This window comes from Sarcophilus harrisii, chromosome 1 (assembly GCF_902635505.1).
Source record: "Sarcophilus harrisii chromosome 1, mSarHar1.11, whole genome shotgun sequence".
Lineage (NCBI taxonomy): Eukaryota > Metazoa > Chordata > Mammalia > Dasyuromorphia > Dasyuridae > Sarcophilus > Sarcophilus harrisii.
Window position 1 is genome coordinate 656,913,206 of NC_045426.1, and position 15,668 is coordinate 656,928,873.

The window sequence follows — 15,668 nt, forward strand, 5'->3', positions numbered from 1 at the left end:
AGCCTTCTTGCTTCTGACCTCAGATCTGCTCCATACAGAGCTAGATAATAGAAATATCTATCTGGGAACTTGTAGTTATACACATACATGTATGTACAGTATGCATACATGTATGTATGTATGTAATAATATGTGAGCATGCCTTTCCTTGCTGTGCCCAGAACTGTTGCTAGTAGGCTGTATTCAGAGAATGGGATATTGAAGAATGCACTTCAGCCTCTCAGAGGGTACCCCACCTTCACTGGACAAGTATTCAGAGATAGGGAGCAACTTTCAAGCAAAGATATGTTTGTTTGTTTGTTTGTTTTAGAGAAAAGTTCAGAATATACCATCCTTTGACTCAATCCTCTTAGAGTGGGAGTGTCTTAAAACTGATTAATCTGGGGAGGAGAGGAAGAGGAGATAACCTTTATTTAGATCCATATCACTTCTTGTCCACATTTACCTCAATCATACCAGACACAGTCACCAATTTAACCCCTTGGAGATAGTATTTGTGTCTGTGTATCTGTAAGTGTATATCTATATCTGAGAGTGGATGTATGGGTACAGATTGTATAAGTGAGTGCCTGGGTGTGACTATATGTGTCTGTGGATGGATGACTTCCCTTTCTTTCACACCCAGTCCCCCCATTTGTCTTTCGTCTCCATGGACCACCTCCTTCCCCTTCTCTTACTTTCACCCCAATGGTCCTTTTTGATTCCTTGCTCTCAGGCCCTGATGCCCTTGACCCCTGTCCTCAGTCCTTCCCATATCCTAGGGCCATAACTTAAGCTCTCTTGCCAGAAAGGAGTGTGATTGAACTCCTAGACTTTCTACTCTATCTCTTACTTGATTCTTGAGGGACCCCAGAGATCCCAAAAGTCTACCTTTAGTTTCCAGACATGCTGCAAAATCCCAGCCTCCTGTCTAGGTCTTTGATTTCCATCTTTGCTTAAAAACTCTGAAGTAATTCTAGCCCCTTCCCTGTTGGTTCAGGGGAGGGAAAATCTGATCAGGGGTCCCTCATGACCTGTGCCTACAAAGAAAGCTTCAGGACATGGTTCTGACCCTCTCCTATCTCCCTGCCTCATCCCACAGCCGTGCATCCTCATGAACAATACACAGCAACTTCGGGTGCAACTGGAAAAGATGTTTGAGGCCATGGGTGGGAAGGAGGTAAGACTTGATTGGGGGGAAATGGGAAGGGCAGGGGCCCCAGATGTGCTCTTTCTGATCCTATGGGTCCTCCATGATCTGTGATCTTTTTATCATTCCCTCTAACCCAAAGCTAGATTGTCCAGTGGGCTCCTTGGCCAAGTGCCCAAGATAGTGGATGCAAAATTCTAGCAAGGGTCTTTCCTCGTCTTATTATGAATCAAGGGCCCTGAGGTAGATGGGTGGGAGCCAAAGTCTCTAGTCCTCCACCCTTATTTCATTCTTACTCAACTGATTCAAGGAAGAAATGACTGACCAGGAGGATTCATGGGAGGGGATAAAGGAAGGAATAAAGATACTCTATCCTATTCACAAAGGACAAGACTAAGAGGAACTTAAAGATAAATAGACAGGAAAGTTTCCTTTTCCTTGTCACCCATAAGAGTTGCCTGGATGAAACCATTAATGATGGATTTGCCAAATTTACAGAGTATCCAAAGTTAAGAAGCAAGGGCAGCACCTCTGCTGTCAGATTTAAAGCCATCAAGCTCTTTACAGGCTAGTATTTTATACCTATTCCAATAAGGTGGCAATAAGGTACTGTCAGTCTGGCCACTTCAATCAGTTGAAGGAGGTGGTGCCTCCTGAGCCAGGAGATCTGAATCTCCAACTGTTCTGACTCTTCCCTGGCCCCTCTGAATGCACGAGTCCACTCTGACCACAGTCTCATTTTCATCCTTTCCTCTCCCTAGTTGGATGCCGAAGCCAGTGACATCCTGAAGGAGCTTCAGGTGAAACTCAATAATGTACTGGATGAGCTCAGTCGACTATTTGCCACCAGGTGTGCGAGTGTTTGTGTAGTATGCCTGTGCAAAGCATGGGGAGAACAGAGGGAAGGGGAGAACTAGGCTTCTAAACTCCTAGACTTCAATCAGTAGAGGACTCTGGGAAGAGGGCCAGCTTTGGGGAGGATGTATATCTATCCCCTTCCTCTAGTCCCCAAATCATTGCATCCCTCTGCCTCCCTGAGCCAAGCATTCTGTCCCCTTCCTCTAGTCCCCAAATCATTGCATACCCCTGCTTCTCTGACCCAATTGCTTTCTTTCCTTCCTGCCCCCAACTTCCCATTCCCCTGCCCTTCACATAATCTCTTCTTTTCCTCTGCTCCCATCCCAAACCTCCCTGTTCTGGAGAATCAGGGCTGTCCTTCAGGGAAGCCCAGGTTGATGCTTAGCTCTATGCCCCTAGCTTCCAGCCACACATAGAAGAGTGTGTCAAGCAGATGGGGGACATCCTGAGTCAAGTGAAAGGCACAGGAAATGTGCCAGCCAGTGCCTGCAGCAGTGTTGCCCAGGATGCTGACAACGTCCTACAGCCCATCATGGACCTGCTGGACAGCAAGTGAGCTCCCACTCTCAGGGCCCTCGAGGGAGGGAAAAAAAGAAGGAGATTGTGTAGATCCAGGAAAATGGGGCATGGAGGGAAAACCATTGGGAAGGAGGAGGGAAGGAGGAGTCCTCATCTATGCAGCTAGGTGGTGCAGTGAATAGAGCATCAGACCTAGATTTAGGAAGACCTGAATTCAAATTTAACCTCAGACACTTATTAACAGTGTGTGACCGTTGGCAAGTCTTTAACTCTGTTTGCCTCAATCTACTCATCTGTAAAATGAACTGGAGAAGGAAATAACAAACCACTTTTGTATCTTTGCCAAGAAAACCCCAAATGGGATCACAAAGAGTCATTCCATGACTGGAATGACTGAACGGCAACAACGCTATCCGAAGGTCAGAATCATGATTTTGGATTCTTGGATTCAAAATCACGATTTACACTTTCCCAGGGCTTTAAGGCATATCAAGCACTTTCTGCATATGAGGTAGGTAGTGCAAAGGTGCACCTACCCCTTTAAAAATGAAAAAGCAGAGGCTCAGAGAGAGGGAAAATGATTTCCCCAGAATCAGCCGGTTATCAGGATTCAAATCCAGGTCTCACCCAATTCCAACATCTCACTAGACTTTTTTCATTTAAACACAATAGAGCTGTAAGGAATGTTATATATCTTCTTATCCAATTCTCTTATTTTATAGATGAGGAAATCAAAGCCCAGAGAGAAGAAGAGAGATATGCCCATAGTAATGTCAAGATCAAAATCAGAACCCAAGACTTCTCACTCAGAATTTAGTACTCTTTCCAGAACACCATTTATAGAATCCTAGAATCTTAGATACACAAAATTTTAGAATCAAAGATTCATAGAACTCTAGAATTTTAAACTCTTATAATTTTAGAATCTTCATCTCATAGATTGCTATAATCTTAGACTAATTGTATCTTGGATTGTTAGAAAAGTCAACTCATAGATTGTTAAAAACCTGGTTTGCAAAGTAAAGGGGACACTTAATATAACTGAAGGCATAATGGCCACTTGGGAGCAATGACAAGGTAAGAACCTCTTCCTCATAGCTAGAAGGCATTGCGGAGGGGGAGGGAGGGGACCTGGACTGCCTTCCTTTCCCCTCTTACTATTGTGCTCTCTAAGGTGGGAGAGGATAGAAGGTCTGAGACATGGGTGAAGCTCCTGTCCATCCACATATACCAGTTCAACCCCTCTACACATTTTCCACCCTTAGCCTGACCCTCTTTGCCAAAATCTGTGAGAAGACTGTGCTGAAGCGTGTACTGAAGGAGCTCTGGAAGCTGGTGATGAACACAATGGAGAAGACCATAGTCCTGCCTCCCCTCACAGACCAGACGGTAAGTCTTATCTGGGGGACACCCATATGTGTCCACCTCTGAGCTCCAAGAACTCAAAGTTGGGGTCTGCTGAGTTGCAAATAGAACCTATGGGATAGGTCAGAGAACAGAGGCATCTGACAGCCAAGAGACTAAGTGGAGATTAGTTTGGATGAGAAATAAGAGTTAATATTAGGGAGTAAAAAGATCTGAAAACAGAGGTCGGAGATGATCTTAGAGCAGAGATAGGAAGAGAGATCTGAAATCCCTTAGTTCTTTCTTCCATCTCCAAGAAAAGACTCATTCCTTCAAAAGGACACCTCCAAGAGTGCTAGGATCGGACCAAGGACCACGAGTGGGTAGGAGTGGCCAACCTAAGAGACTTGGGCCTTCATCTCCCTCCATCAGCAATGGGGTTAGAGCTGTAAGAAGAACATCAGAGGCCCAGGGCAAGCAAAGGATCAATAAGGAAAGACAATGATCCTAGGGAAAAAGTAAGAAGGGAGGGCTTTGGGGAAAGGAAAGATGGCATTTCTTCTGTAGCCCTTTCTTGGATGCTTAGTAAGCTATCTGAGTGCACCCCAAAAGAGCCCATATTTTCCAATTCTCATTTCCCTACCAGAGAGATACCCCTTTTGGAGAAGGGTCTGTTCCTGTGACTTCTGGAAACCCATGTAGAAAGGAGGAGAGGGATCGAGTCATTAGGCCAAAAGTCTGAATGGGAATGAGAATAAAGAATTGCTGAGAGTGATGGAAGAGACCTCAGGGCCAGTGGGGACCAAACCCCAAATCTGTTGGCCAGAGGTGAGACTAGGACAAAGGCTTAGGACTGAGTGAACAGTACTTCCTGCTGGTGGAGCCCAGAACGACAACCATCTGTTAGACTGACCCCTAAAAGCACAGGAGAGGTTGGCCCAGCCTGAAGGACAGGGACTGATCCCCTCAACCCTTAACATTAGGAGGCAACCTTTTGCTAATTCTTGATTATTCCATCCCCCTGCGGCAGATGATTGTAAGTACAGCAGCCCGTCTCTGTCTGTCTGTCCGCTCTTTGTTCGAACTTGGTTGGTCAGTCCCCTGTCTTGTGTGGCCGCACTCCACCTCACCACCCCAGCCCGGCCTTGGCCTCAGTACTCCCCAGTGTCCCCCTGTTCTCGAGAGCCCCTGCCCGGCCGGACTGCTTGGTGCCAGTTGGGGTACCCACCACGGGCACTGCCACTCAAGGATTCTGCCTCATGTGTGTCTTGGGGGAGGAGGGGACCCCTGAGGGAAGGAAGGGATGTCCCTCTCCCTTCCAGCCTTGCTCCAATGCTCCAGATGGTATGGATAGTGCCCATAGCCCTGCCTTTGAATAACCCAATCTGGGGGCAGAACCTTTATATATCTATTTACAATCCTGGGGATCCCTCTTTAGAAGCTGCTGTTCCTGATTTCTCCTCTCCCCTTCTGTCTCTGACCAGAAATTACCTAGAAACAGAGTGGGGCAAGGAATGCTGTTGGGACAGACCAGTACCACCACCCCCATCCCCACCTGGAGCTCCTCTAAAACCCCCGGTTCCTTTCCCAGAGAGTCACATAAACTTACTTGGCCTGCAAGAATTTGGAATTAGAGGACATCTTCCCTCGCCTTGCTCCTCTGAGAGCTGTCCTCTTCCCATCCCCACTCAGGGCTTTCCTATCCCTCTTTCCCAGCCTCAGAGGCTTCCCTCTTCCCTCTCCTCACCTCTCAGGGTTCCCTTTTCCCCCTCTCCTCCTCCCCATTCACCTACAAACTAGGCCTCTGGGCCCCCTAGGAAACAGGGGACCCCCAGACTTCCTGAACCAGTGTGGGAGGGAATACTAAATGCCCAAGTCAAGAGGCTCCACAACCCCTTTCCATCTTAGACCCACCAGCTCCCATTGTGGGAGGGGGAAGGGAAGGAGAGGGGCCCCAACATAATAGTATCATCCATGTCCCCTATAGGCTAACCTCAGGCTCCCCATTCATGTGTATACACACATACACACAGACACATTGAAATGCAGATTTGAATAGGAACACAAGCCTTCCTACACACGGACACATACAAATATTTAGAGATTCACACAGTTCCATAAATATAATTAGTGTATGCTTAACCCTATCCTAGTCAATCTAGGAGCTACAAAAGAAACCCAAGATAATTCCTGAATTCCTTTTCTCACACACACACACACACACACACACGCAATTCTAACAAACACACAAACATATTTAAATAACTTCCTTGATTGGTCCCCCACACACGTTGTACGCCAGGAGCCTCCAGCACACACAGAAACACATACATTCACGTACAGCCTCATGACCCCATACAACACCACTTGGTACAGTTGATGGACTTGTGACATTGTTTCTACAGGGAACGCTCTTGAGAAAACATGGCAAGGGATTAGAGAAGGTAATGAGGGCCAATCCCCAGCTGACCTGAGGCCCGGGCCCCCCACTCAGCTCTGCCCATGCTAAGCCTGTGTGTGTCGGCGTGTCTGTGTGTGTGTGTGCTTGTGTGTGGAGTTAGGCTGAGGAGGGATGGGGTAGAGAGGGTCCAGATGGCTGGGAAGACATGGACAAGGGAGCCCCTCAGGGCTTGACTTTGTAGGGAGGTAGTTCTGTGCAGGATGTATGTGTGTGTGTGTTAGCTGTCCAGGTGTCTGCACACTGAATACCATTGACATCCCCTCACAACAAACCCCCAAGGGCTGCTACAGGTCCCAGAATGGGCAGAAATGCTTCGGGATCTGGAGATGCTCTGCCCCCCAGACTATCCCCTCTGGCTCGGAGGGCCATTTCTCACACAGTGATTTGCATTGAGATGGTTTGTTGAGATGGGATTTGACCTAAAGAGGAGAAGACAAAGTGTGTGTGTGTGTGTGTGTGTGTGTGTGTATGTGTGTGTGTGTGTGTGTATGTGTACATTGCTCACGTGTATGGACAGCAGCCCCCTCTTTTCAACATCACCTTCCTCCCTCACTGCTTAACGAGCTGGGGATATCTTTCTAGCAATGGCTCCTTCATCAGTGCTTATTAATGTCTCCCTAAAACAAGACAATAGTGCATGGGCTATCGGGATACTGCATCCTGATGATCCGTGCACTTTAAGGAGTAAACTGAAGGGATGAGTTTTGTTTAAAAGTTGGGGATGCATGTTTTATGTAGAGATATATGTGTGCATCAACATATGTGTACATTTATGTGTATTTAATGTGTTTCTGTGTCTAGAACCTTCTGGGTTTGTTTCACATGTGATTTATAATTTTATATATATGTTTGTGTGTATGACATGAGTGTTTATCTGTTGACATTTGTGCTATCTACATTTTTCTGTCTGCTCATCTATCTATGTGTCTGTGTCTATGTCTGAGTTTATGTCTCTGTTTTGTTCAACAACTTAGATGAAGGTATAAATTGTATGTTTGTCAAATTTGCCGATGACACACATTTTAAGAACAAAAGTCAGAATCCCCAAAAAGATCTTGATGGACTAGAATATTGGGCCAAATCAAATAAAAATGAAACTTAGTAGCAATAATATAAAGACTTATTCTTGGGTTTTAAAATTCAACTTATCAAGTACAAGATGAAGGAGATGTTAGACAGTAATCTGTATGAAAAGGACCAGGGAATTTTAATAGAGTGCAAAAATCAACATTAGTCAACACAGGGGAATATGGCAGAAAAACAAACAACTAACTAGGACTATACAGGGAGAAATATAGTAATATTCATGAAATAACATATGCCAGTGGCTCCTATTATTTTTTTCATTCCTTCTAACTGCTTTTCAGGGTTTGGGGGATGTGGTGCTTTGTATGTTTTTAGTCCTGCAGGGTAAAGAATTATTACTATTATATACAGGATTTCTAATTTTTTCCCAACTCCGACTTCTTTTTGTCAGAAAATTTTTATACAACTCTGCTTATAGAAGACATATAAAATTGCTATACAAATCAAACTTTTATTGATAATAAATCATAATTATGTGACCCACACATTCAGTTACACAGTTCCAGGAGCTTTGTACTACTACATAAACATCCAAATAAAATACTATTGGTTGTTTCTCACTGCACTAAAAAACAACAACAAAACCCATCTTCCATGAGAAGATGATAGTGCTGCTCCACTCTGCCCTGGTCAGACAACATCTGGCATGGCACCAAAATTCACCCTGAACACTGACAACATCCAAGAGGAGAACAACAGGAATGGTCAGGGGACTAAAGAGGATGTCAGATGAGGATTAGTAGAAGGACATTGGTGGGATTAGCTTGGAGAAGGGAAGACTTAGGGGGACAGAAAAACTGTCTTTCAGGATTTCAAGAGCTGTCATTTGTAAAAGGGATTAGATTTGTTCTGCTTGATCCTAAAAGGCAAGAATGAAAAGCAACGGAGGGGTGAGGATGGGGGAAGTGACAGGAACATAGAATTCTGCTTTGTGTAACAATTTTCTCACAATGATCTCTCCAAGAGTGGAAAAGAGACGGCCTTTAGAAACAGGAAAGGAGCTACCTCCCATGAACTACCCCACCCCCTGCCATGCTGTCACTTACTGTGACATCCAGGATTGGGATGGTAGCAGAGGCGGGAACCAAGAAAGTAATTGGAGTGCTTTTCCAGGGTCATCAGTACCTTCTCCTGAAATGATCACCCCCATTCCCCTTCAGGGGGATGCAGCCCAGGTAGCCAGTCCTCCCATTCAAGGTATCCTAAAATAAGACAGATGGCCATTGGTCAGGGCTCTTAAGGGGGGAGAGTCCTGTTCAAGTTGAACCGGGTTCAAAGTTGGAGCTTCTGTAATTTTATGGATGCAAATGTTTGTGTCTATGTGTCTTCTCTGTAGAAAATTCTGTGTTGGGTATATGGAATAAGTGTGCTGAGGTGTATGTGACTATGTGTGAGGATTATGTATGTGGAGATTGTGTCCCTCCCTTTCCCAGGAGTCCAGGGCCAAGTTTTGTGGGCTGTAGGGTTGGGGGTTGGGCTGAGGAGAGCTGGTTAGCCCTGCCTCTCCTTTCAGAGAAGGACTCAGCAGAAGGGGGCACCCATCATTGGTGTGGGGGGCTGGCTCTGGTCTTGTGACCTAGAGCCTTTCAATGTGGAAGCCTGCTATATCTCCACACCTACTGGGTGCCCAGCAAGGTACCCAGGAGAACTAGAACTAAATGAGTCCCCCATCCAAGGATGGAATGAGAGGGTTGATTGGTTGGGGAATGGGAGAGGGATTTTATATCTAGCTGGTGGTAGTGGGAGAATGAGAGGGGTGGGCAGGGGAATTGGGCAAGCTTCTGAGCTACACTCAGGTTGAGGATAGAGGGTGGGGGAACAGGAAGGGACATCCTACTGACTACCCCACCCCCCAACAGTCAATGAAACCTCTGAACTCCTATTCTCTCCACAGGGCAGGGTGAAACTCCCCAGCCACTCAGACGTAAGATGTTGGTCTCTCACTGTCTGTCTGGCTTCCCCCCTATATATGCCCCTCCTTCCTCTCCTTGCACCCCACCACCCCCTTCCTAAACCTCTTGCCTCTGTGATCCTGTGTTCCCCAGAGTCTCTCCCCCCCAGGGTGGGGAGAGCTGGGCCCCCGTGCTGTCCCTCTGTCTGTCCGCTCTCTTTTCTCTGTCTGTCCGGCTGGCCGGCTTATTCATGTTGGTGGGGGGAGGAGGAGTGACTGGGCTGGAGACTGGAGGCCAGACGCCTCCCAAAGAATGAATATAATCCACTGGTTCTGGGCTTCCTAGTTTCTTTTCCACAATCTTTGTCATATTTGTCTCATAACACCTTCCCAGAGGGAGGCCAGGCAGGAATCATCATCACCATTTGATGGATGAGAACCTGGAGAGAGGCTCTGGTTGAGGAAGGGACGTTGCCTGAGATCCCACAGCCAGTTAGTTAAAGAATCATCAAGATGTCAAGTCCCATCTGGTCCAACCTCTACATTTTAGGGATAGGGAAAAGTAAAGGTGATTTGCCCAACCCCACACAATGAGGGAGTGGCAAGGATGGCACTTTACCTTCACTTATTAGGACATCCAAGGGTTGGTTTGGTGGCAAAGGAAGGGACCAAGAAGGTAGAGTGCTTTTCTGTGAAGGTCATCAGCACCTTCTCCTGAAATCATTCCTGTTCAGGAGAACAGAGTCCAGGGGCCACATGGCAGCCGCCACCTCCCTCAATGGAAGGCCCTCCCAGATCCTGTACTTGAGACTCCAGACAGGACAAGGAACTGGTACAATGACCAGCTTGCCTTTAACCTCTGCTTAGAGGCTACTCTCCCATTTTTTCCTCCCCTAATCTTCTTTGTTGGGTCTGGTGATTTGGGTTCTTGAGGGGAAGGGCGTAACTTTTCAGGACTCTGCTTTTTTGGGGGTGGGGACATGATTTCCCCAGATGAAGTCGTATTCTATAGATGAGGACAGTTTCTGAGAACTACTGTCCAAGGAAGGTTCCACCTCAAACTAAACACTCCTGTCTGGATTGTGCTGGAACTACAGGTCAGGGAGCCATCAAAGTGAGCAACCCCCAGAGCTCTGGGGATCCCTTTAGAATTTCCCACCATGGTATCCTCTGAGTCCCAGGGATCTTGAGCCCCAGGGAGCGGGGATGGAACCAAAATCCCTGGATTCTGTTCCCCACCATGGACCTTCCTTTATCCTTTCCTCAGGTGGCCATCTATGCTAGCCTCCATTTTACCTTAATGCCAGGAGGCCTGGGATTTGCCTCCCTGCCACTATGGCTCTGGATGCATCAGCCCTGTAGAGGGCAAGGTAGCTCATCTCAGGTCCAGTGAAGGGGCAATATTTCATGTAGGAGGATGGGGTGGAGACCCTAGGACATGGGATCCTGCAACCATATCCTTACCCCCATCCCTGGATATCTCTATGTGTTCTGCAGGGGACTCAAATGATCTTCAATGCTGCCAAGGAGCTGGGACAACTCTCAAAGCTCAAGGTGAGCTGGGGTTTGGGGGGCAGACTTGGGGAGGCCATGTGGTGGTAGTTGGGGACAGGAGTCTTAATACCAACTTCTTCAGTTCAGGTTTCAGGCCATCCAAAGGGAGCCTAGGGTCAGGGATGAGAGGGTATACAGAGTTCCATTCTTGGAACTCTTACCCTGGAACCTGCCAGAGTGAAAAGGGCCCCAAAGGCTGATCATTTCCCTTCCACCCCCCCCCCCAGAGTTCAATGCCCATGGGCTCCTGGTGCCAAGCCTGGGCAGATAGATCATCAAGGGGCTGAATTAGTGTGTCAGCTGACAAAGTCATTCAAACGTCTTCTCTTTTTGTTCTGTTCTTCTAGGATCACATGGTACGGGAAGAGGCCAAGAGCTTAACCCCCAAACAGTGTGCTGTGGTGGAGCTGGCTCTGGATACCATCAAGGTAAGTGAACAGGACCCTGGGACCCCCAGCTACAGAGCAGAAGGAGAAAATCAAAGCTGAGAGGGCCCTTAGAACTCAGGATATCAGATCTGGGAGGGCCCTTAGAACCCAGGAGGTCAGAGCTGTGAGGGCCTTTAGAACCCAGGGATCAGAGCTGGGAGGGCTCTTAGAAGGTGGAGTGTCAAAGCTGGGAGAGCCCTAAGGACACAGTGTCAGAACAGAAAAGGCCTTTAGAACATGGAATGTCAGATCTGGAAGGACCCTTAGAACACAAAATGCCAAAATTTAGGAGCGCCCTTCGAACTTAGCATCCGGATTTACTTCAATTTAATAAACATTTATTAAGTACCTAGGCAAATCAAGTCAACAAGTATGTATTAAGCTTACACAATGCCAAACACAATGCTCGATCGCTGAGAATACAAATCCAAACATTAAAAAATGTCTGCCCTCAAGGAGCTTATTTTCTGATGTTAAAAGACAACAGGGTGGGAGAAGTAGAAGTACTCATAAAAGAGCACAATAGAGAAACTGGAGCCAGAAGAGAAATAAAGACATTATTTTGAATAGAAGATTTCCTTAAACTGAACTTCTAGGAAGAACTGTCTGATCAGAGGAAGGGGCTACAAGAGCAGGATATATTTGCAATGTGAGAAGGCTGCTCTGAGATGTAGAGAGAATCCAAAGGGTTGGCAAGAGAGCCCAGAGAAGAATGGGCAAGATACTAGGTTTGGCTCTGGGATCCAAAGACAGATAATAATAACCAACATTAAAATATGCATGATATCATCTGACCATTTATAATATAAATTAATTAAATATAGTTTATATTTAATATTTGTAATTCATATTTTATATATACTTATAAATTTAAAAAATTAATTATCAATTGTTAATTAATATATAAATATAACATAATAATACAATATAACAAACATATCATTTGACAATTTATAAAATAAATGACTATGTATAATAGTATAGATAAATTTTATTTTTATAACATAAAGATACATTATATTATTTGAACATCATATATTATATTGAAATATAAATATAAAATATATTTAATTTATATTATAAATGGTCAAATATCATGTATATTTATATTTATAAATTAAAAATAATATATAACACAATAATATAATGTTTATAACATATATATCATTGTATATATTGATGCCTCCCCTGGTGTGAGGGCAGGATTTGAGGTAGAAAGACTTAGAGCTAGGCACTGGAATCAAGGGGGATATTGTAGGTGCTTTAGGACAAACAATGTCAGAGCTGGAAAGGACCTTAAAATATTAAGTATTAAAGCTAGAGAGGAGATTAAAAAGTATTTATAAGCTAGAAAAGAGTTTAGGGCTTAAAATGTAGACTGCCTAAGATAGAAAGTATCTTGGAGATCTCCCATCCTGTGTCCTTTTCTGGGCATAATGGAGTCTTACCCATTGGGATGTGAACTCCTTAAGGGAAGGAACCATGCTTTTTGTCTTCCTTTCTACTGCAGTTTATATACAGTACCTTGAAAATACTCAATACTTATTTATTCCCAGCAATATCACGGACTAAGACAACTCTGAAGGACTTATGATATAAAATGCTATTCTTCCTCAGACAGAGAACTGATGCAGTCTCAATACAGATTAAAACATACTTATTTTACTTTTTTACTTTTTGAGGGTTTTTTCTTTTTGAACTCTGTTTACTTTCACAACATGACTCATATGGAAATATGTTTTGCATGATTACACATATATAACCAATATCAAATTGCTTGCCTTCTCAATAAGGGAGGTGGGGGAGAAGAGGGAGAAAATTTGGAACTCAAAGTTTTAAGTTAAATATTGTTTTTATATATAATTGGGGGAAAATAAAATGCTAAGAATTCAAAAAGGGAAGGGGGAAAATACTAAGCACTGAAGAAATGCTTGATTGATTAAATGACATAATAATTCAGATATGGTAATTGGGGCTCAGAGATCAGAAAGGATTTCACCGTCATGTTGCAAGAGCCAGGAATAGAACCCAGCTCTCCTGATGCTCCTTCCAGGAATTATCTCACCATCCCAATCCTGATGTCGGGAGGCACTGTGGTTTTGATGCTCCTAGACTGTGAGGGAGTCTTTGAGAGTCACCCCTGATCTCCCTTCTCCCTTCACAGCAATACTTCCATGCCGGTGGAGTAGGGCTCAAGAAGACCTTTTTGGAAAAGAGCCCAGACTTGCAATCCCTCCGCTATGCCCTGTCTCTCTACACACAAGCCACAGACCTACTCATCAAAACTTTTGTCCAGACTCAGTCAGCTCAGGGTAAGGAGTGCCCACCTCCTTCCCTTGCCCACAGCTGGATCTAGTATGGGGGAGAGGAGGGAAATTAATACCTAGTGCCCAAACCCAGGCACCCAAGAGCCCAGTCTGTTCCTCTAATCAATGGCAGCTGTCTTCTTCACCCTCAAGGTTTCTGTTCCAAGCTGGGTCATAGAATGGGGGAGGGAGGAGGAAGGAGCAGCATTAGATGGGGTTTGGTAAGAGTTTCTGAGATACCCTAAAGGAAAGGGCAAGATTCGTAGGATATTAACTCATAGGAACATAATTTTAAAATTGAACATTTTGGATAAAGGAAGTCGGACAGTCACTGCTGGGTGGGGATGGAGAGGCTACCCCAAATTAATCTCTTCAGTGCCCTCAAGCTCTTTTGTCAGGAAGCAGGAATTCCCACATCCCTAGGCTTGGGTTAGGGATAAGGAAAGTTAAGGAAGGTCAATGTCTTTGACTTCCTAGCTTATTTTTGTTTCTCTCTTGGTCCTTTTCTGGGTCAGCCACTGCCCATGGAAGAGGCACCATGCTGCTTTATACCCCCTATACACCCATCAGCAACTCTGGGGCTAGTGGGAGGCGGGTCCATGTAGGTGGGGGCCTGAGCAGCCCTGTGGTCCTATTCTGAGCTGAATCGAGGACTCTCTGGGGAGAGAGAGGAGTCTCCCTGTTCAAGTGCCATTTTCCACATCAGAAATCCATTTAAAGAGAACATTTGATGGGGTGGGGGTACATAGGGCAGGATCTTGGAATGGTCTTCTAAAGTGGTCTTTGTGTGGTTCTTCCTCACTCCTGTGGAGAGACCCTTGAGAAGGTTGAGTCTGTTTGGAAGTTGGGTTTGGGGGAATAGATGCTAAATAGGATGGACTTTTCTTGACTTCTTGACAAGTCAATCCTGGACTGCCCAAGGCCATTCATTGTAACCCAGAAGCCAGGAAGGAATGATTGAGGTGCCCTCTCAAGTCCCCACCAGGTTTTGGGTTTGGGGGAAGGGATATCTAGAAGTGCAAGGAAAGTTTCCCCCCAAACCTGAGACTCCTGAGAGGGGCAGGGCTGGGGGCTGTGGACCTTCCCCCTCCTCTGCTCACTGCTCTAATGCTCTGACCTAACTCTTGCCCCTCATAGTCTGTCTCACCTGTCTATCTGTCTGTCTGTCGGGAGCTGATGTTTCTCTCTTTCTTGTTTTTTCCTTCCTTCCTTTCAACTTCCAACCCTCTCCTCACTCTTCCTACCTCCAACACTGTTCTCTCCCTATCTTTCTTCTTGCCTTTTCTCTCTCCTATCTCCCTCTCTTTTGGGTTTCTCTGTTTAACAATCTTGTCTCTCTGTCCTTTTGGGGGCCTCATTCACTTTCTCACTTTCCTCTGTGAATCCCTGTCTCTGTTGTTGTTTTTTTTTCTCTATTATTTCACTATCTCTACCTTGACTCCCCATCTATGTCTGTCTTCCTGTTCTCTGTTTCTCTGTCTCTCCTTGTTTCCCTCATTGTCTCTATCTCCCTATTTCTTTCTTTATCTTTTTCCTCTCTGTGTCTCTCCTTTCACCCTTTACTAGTTCATGGTGGAAAAGGTATTAGGTTTACTCTTAGTGAAGAAATTTATCCTGAGAAGGGTACGTCTCTTTGCCCGCCTGCCCGTCCCTGGTACCCTCTCCCTGCACTCTCGGTGCCCTGGTGGCTGTCACTCACTCCCTGAAGCACCCTCCCGATGCCCCAGCTAGTAAAAGGCCCCATCCCTTGCTCCTTTTCTCTGTTTCCCTGGATGGCCTGGTGGCTGAGCCAGGCCTGCTATGCTCATACCCACTGGGATGTACCCTGGCCACCCCAGCCCCAACTTCTCCCTCTCCACCATGGGGGATTTAGGATCTGAGCTGGGGGATTGGGGAATGAGGGGCACAACAGGTTGCTGGTTCCAAAGGGGAAGGTAGTAAAGGGAAGGACTCTGGGCCAAAAGCTAATGCCCCATAACCAGTGGGATAATTTCTTCTAGGAAGAAATCCCCATGGCCTAAGAACCACATGTAAGAATTTTTCCTAGACTAAAGCAACCCTAATTAGAATCATAGAATGCCTAAGCTAGGAA

The 15,668-nt window shown here is 45.6% G+C and overlaps 1 protein-coding gene across 13 annotated transcripts in view; it reads left to right on the top strand.

Annotated features, from left to right (window-relative positions):
- Window positions 1-15,668, top strand: part of UNC13A (unc-13 homolog A) — an 84,856-nt gene that overhangs the window by 58,445 nt on the left and 10,743 nt on the right. For 5 of the 13 annotated variants that reach the window (XM_031947891.1, XM_031947892.1, XM_031947900.1 and 2 more), the window contains 11 exons: window positions 1,082-1,159; window positions 1,891-1,979; window positions 2,387-2,539; window positions 3,772-3,895; window positions 4,881-4,886; window positions 6,256-6,294; window positions 9,292-9,321; window positions 10,786-10,842; window positions 11,190-11,270; window positions 13,435-13,582; window positions 15,143-15,199. In XM_031947891.1, the coding sequence (XP_031803751.1) occupies window positions 1,082-1,159; window positions 1,891-1,979; window positions 2,387-2,539; window positions 3,772-3,895; window positions 4,881-4,886; window positions 6,256-6,294; window positions 9,292-9,321; window positions 10,786-10,842; window positions 11,190-11,270; window positions 13,435-13,582; window positions 15,143-15,199 (862 nt within the window). The remainder of the gene's footprint in view (window positions 1-1,081; window positions 1,160-1,890; window positions 1,980-2,386; window positions 2,540-3,771; window positions 3,896-4,880; window positions 4,887-6,255; window positions 6,295-9,291; window positions 9,322-10,785; window positions 10,843-11,189; window positions 11,271-13,434; window positions 13,583-15,142; window positions 15,200-15,668) is intronic. The other 8 variants (XM_031947903.1, XM_031947897.1, XM_031947899.1 and 5 more) reach the window with 5 other exon arrangements.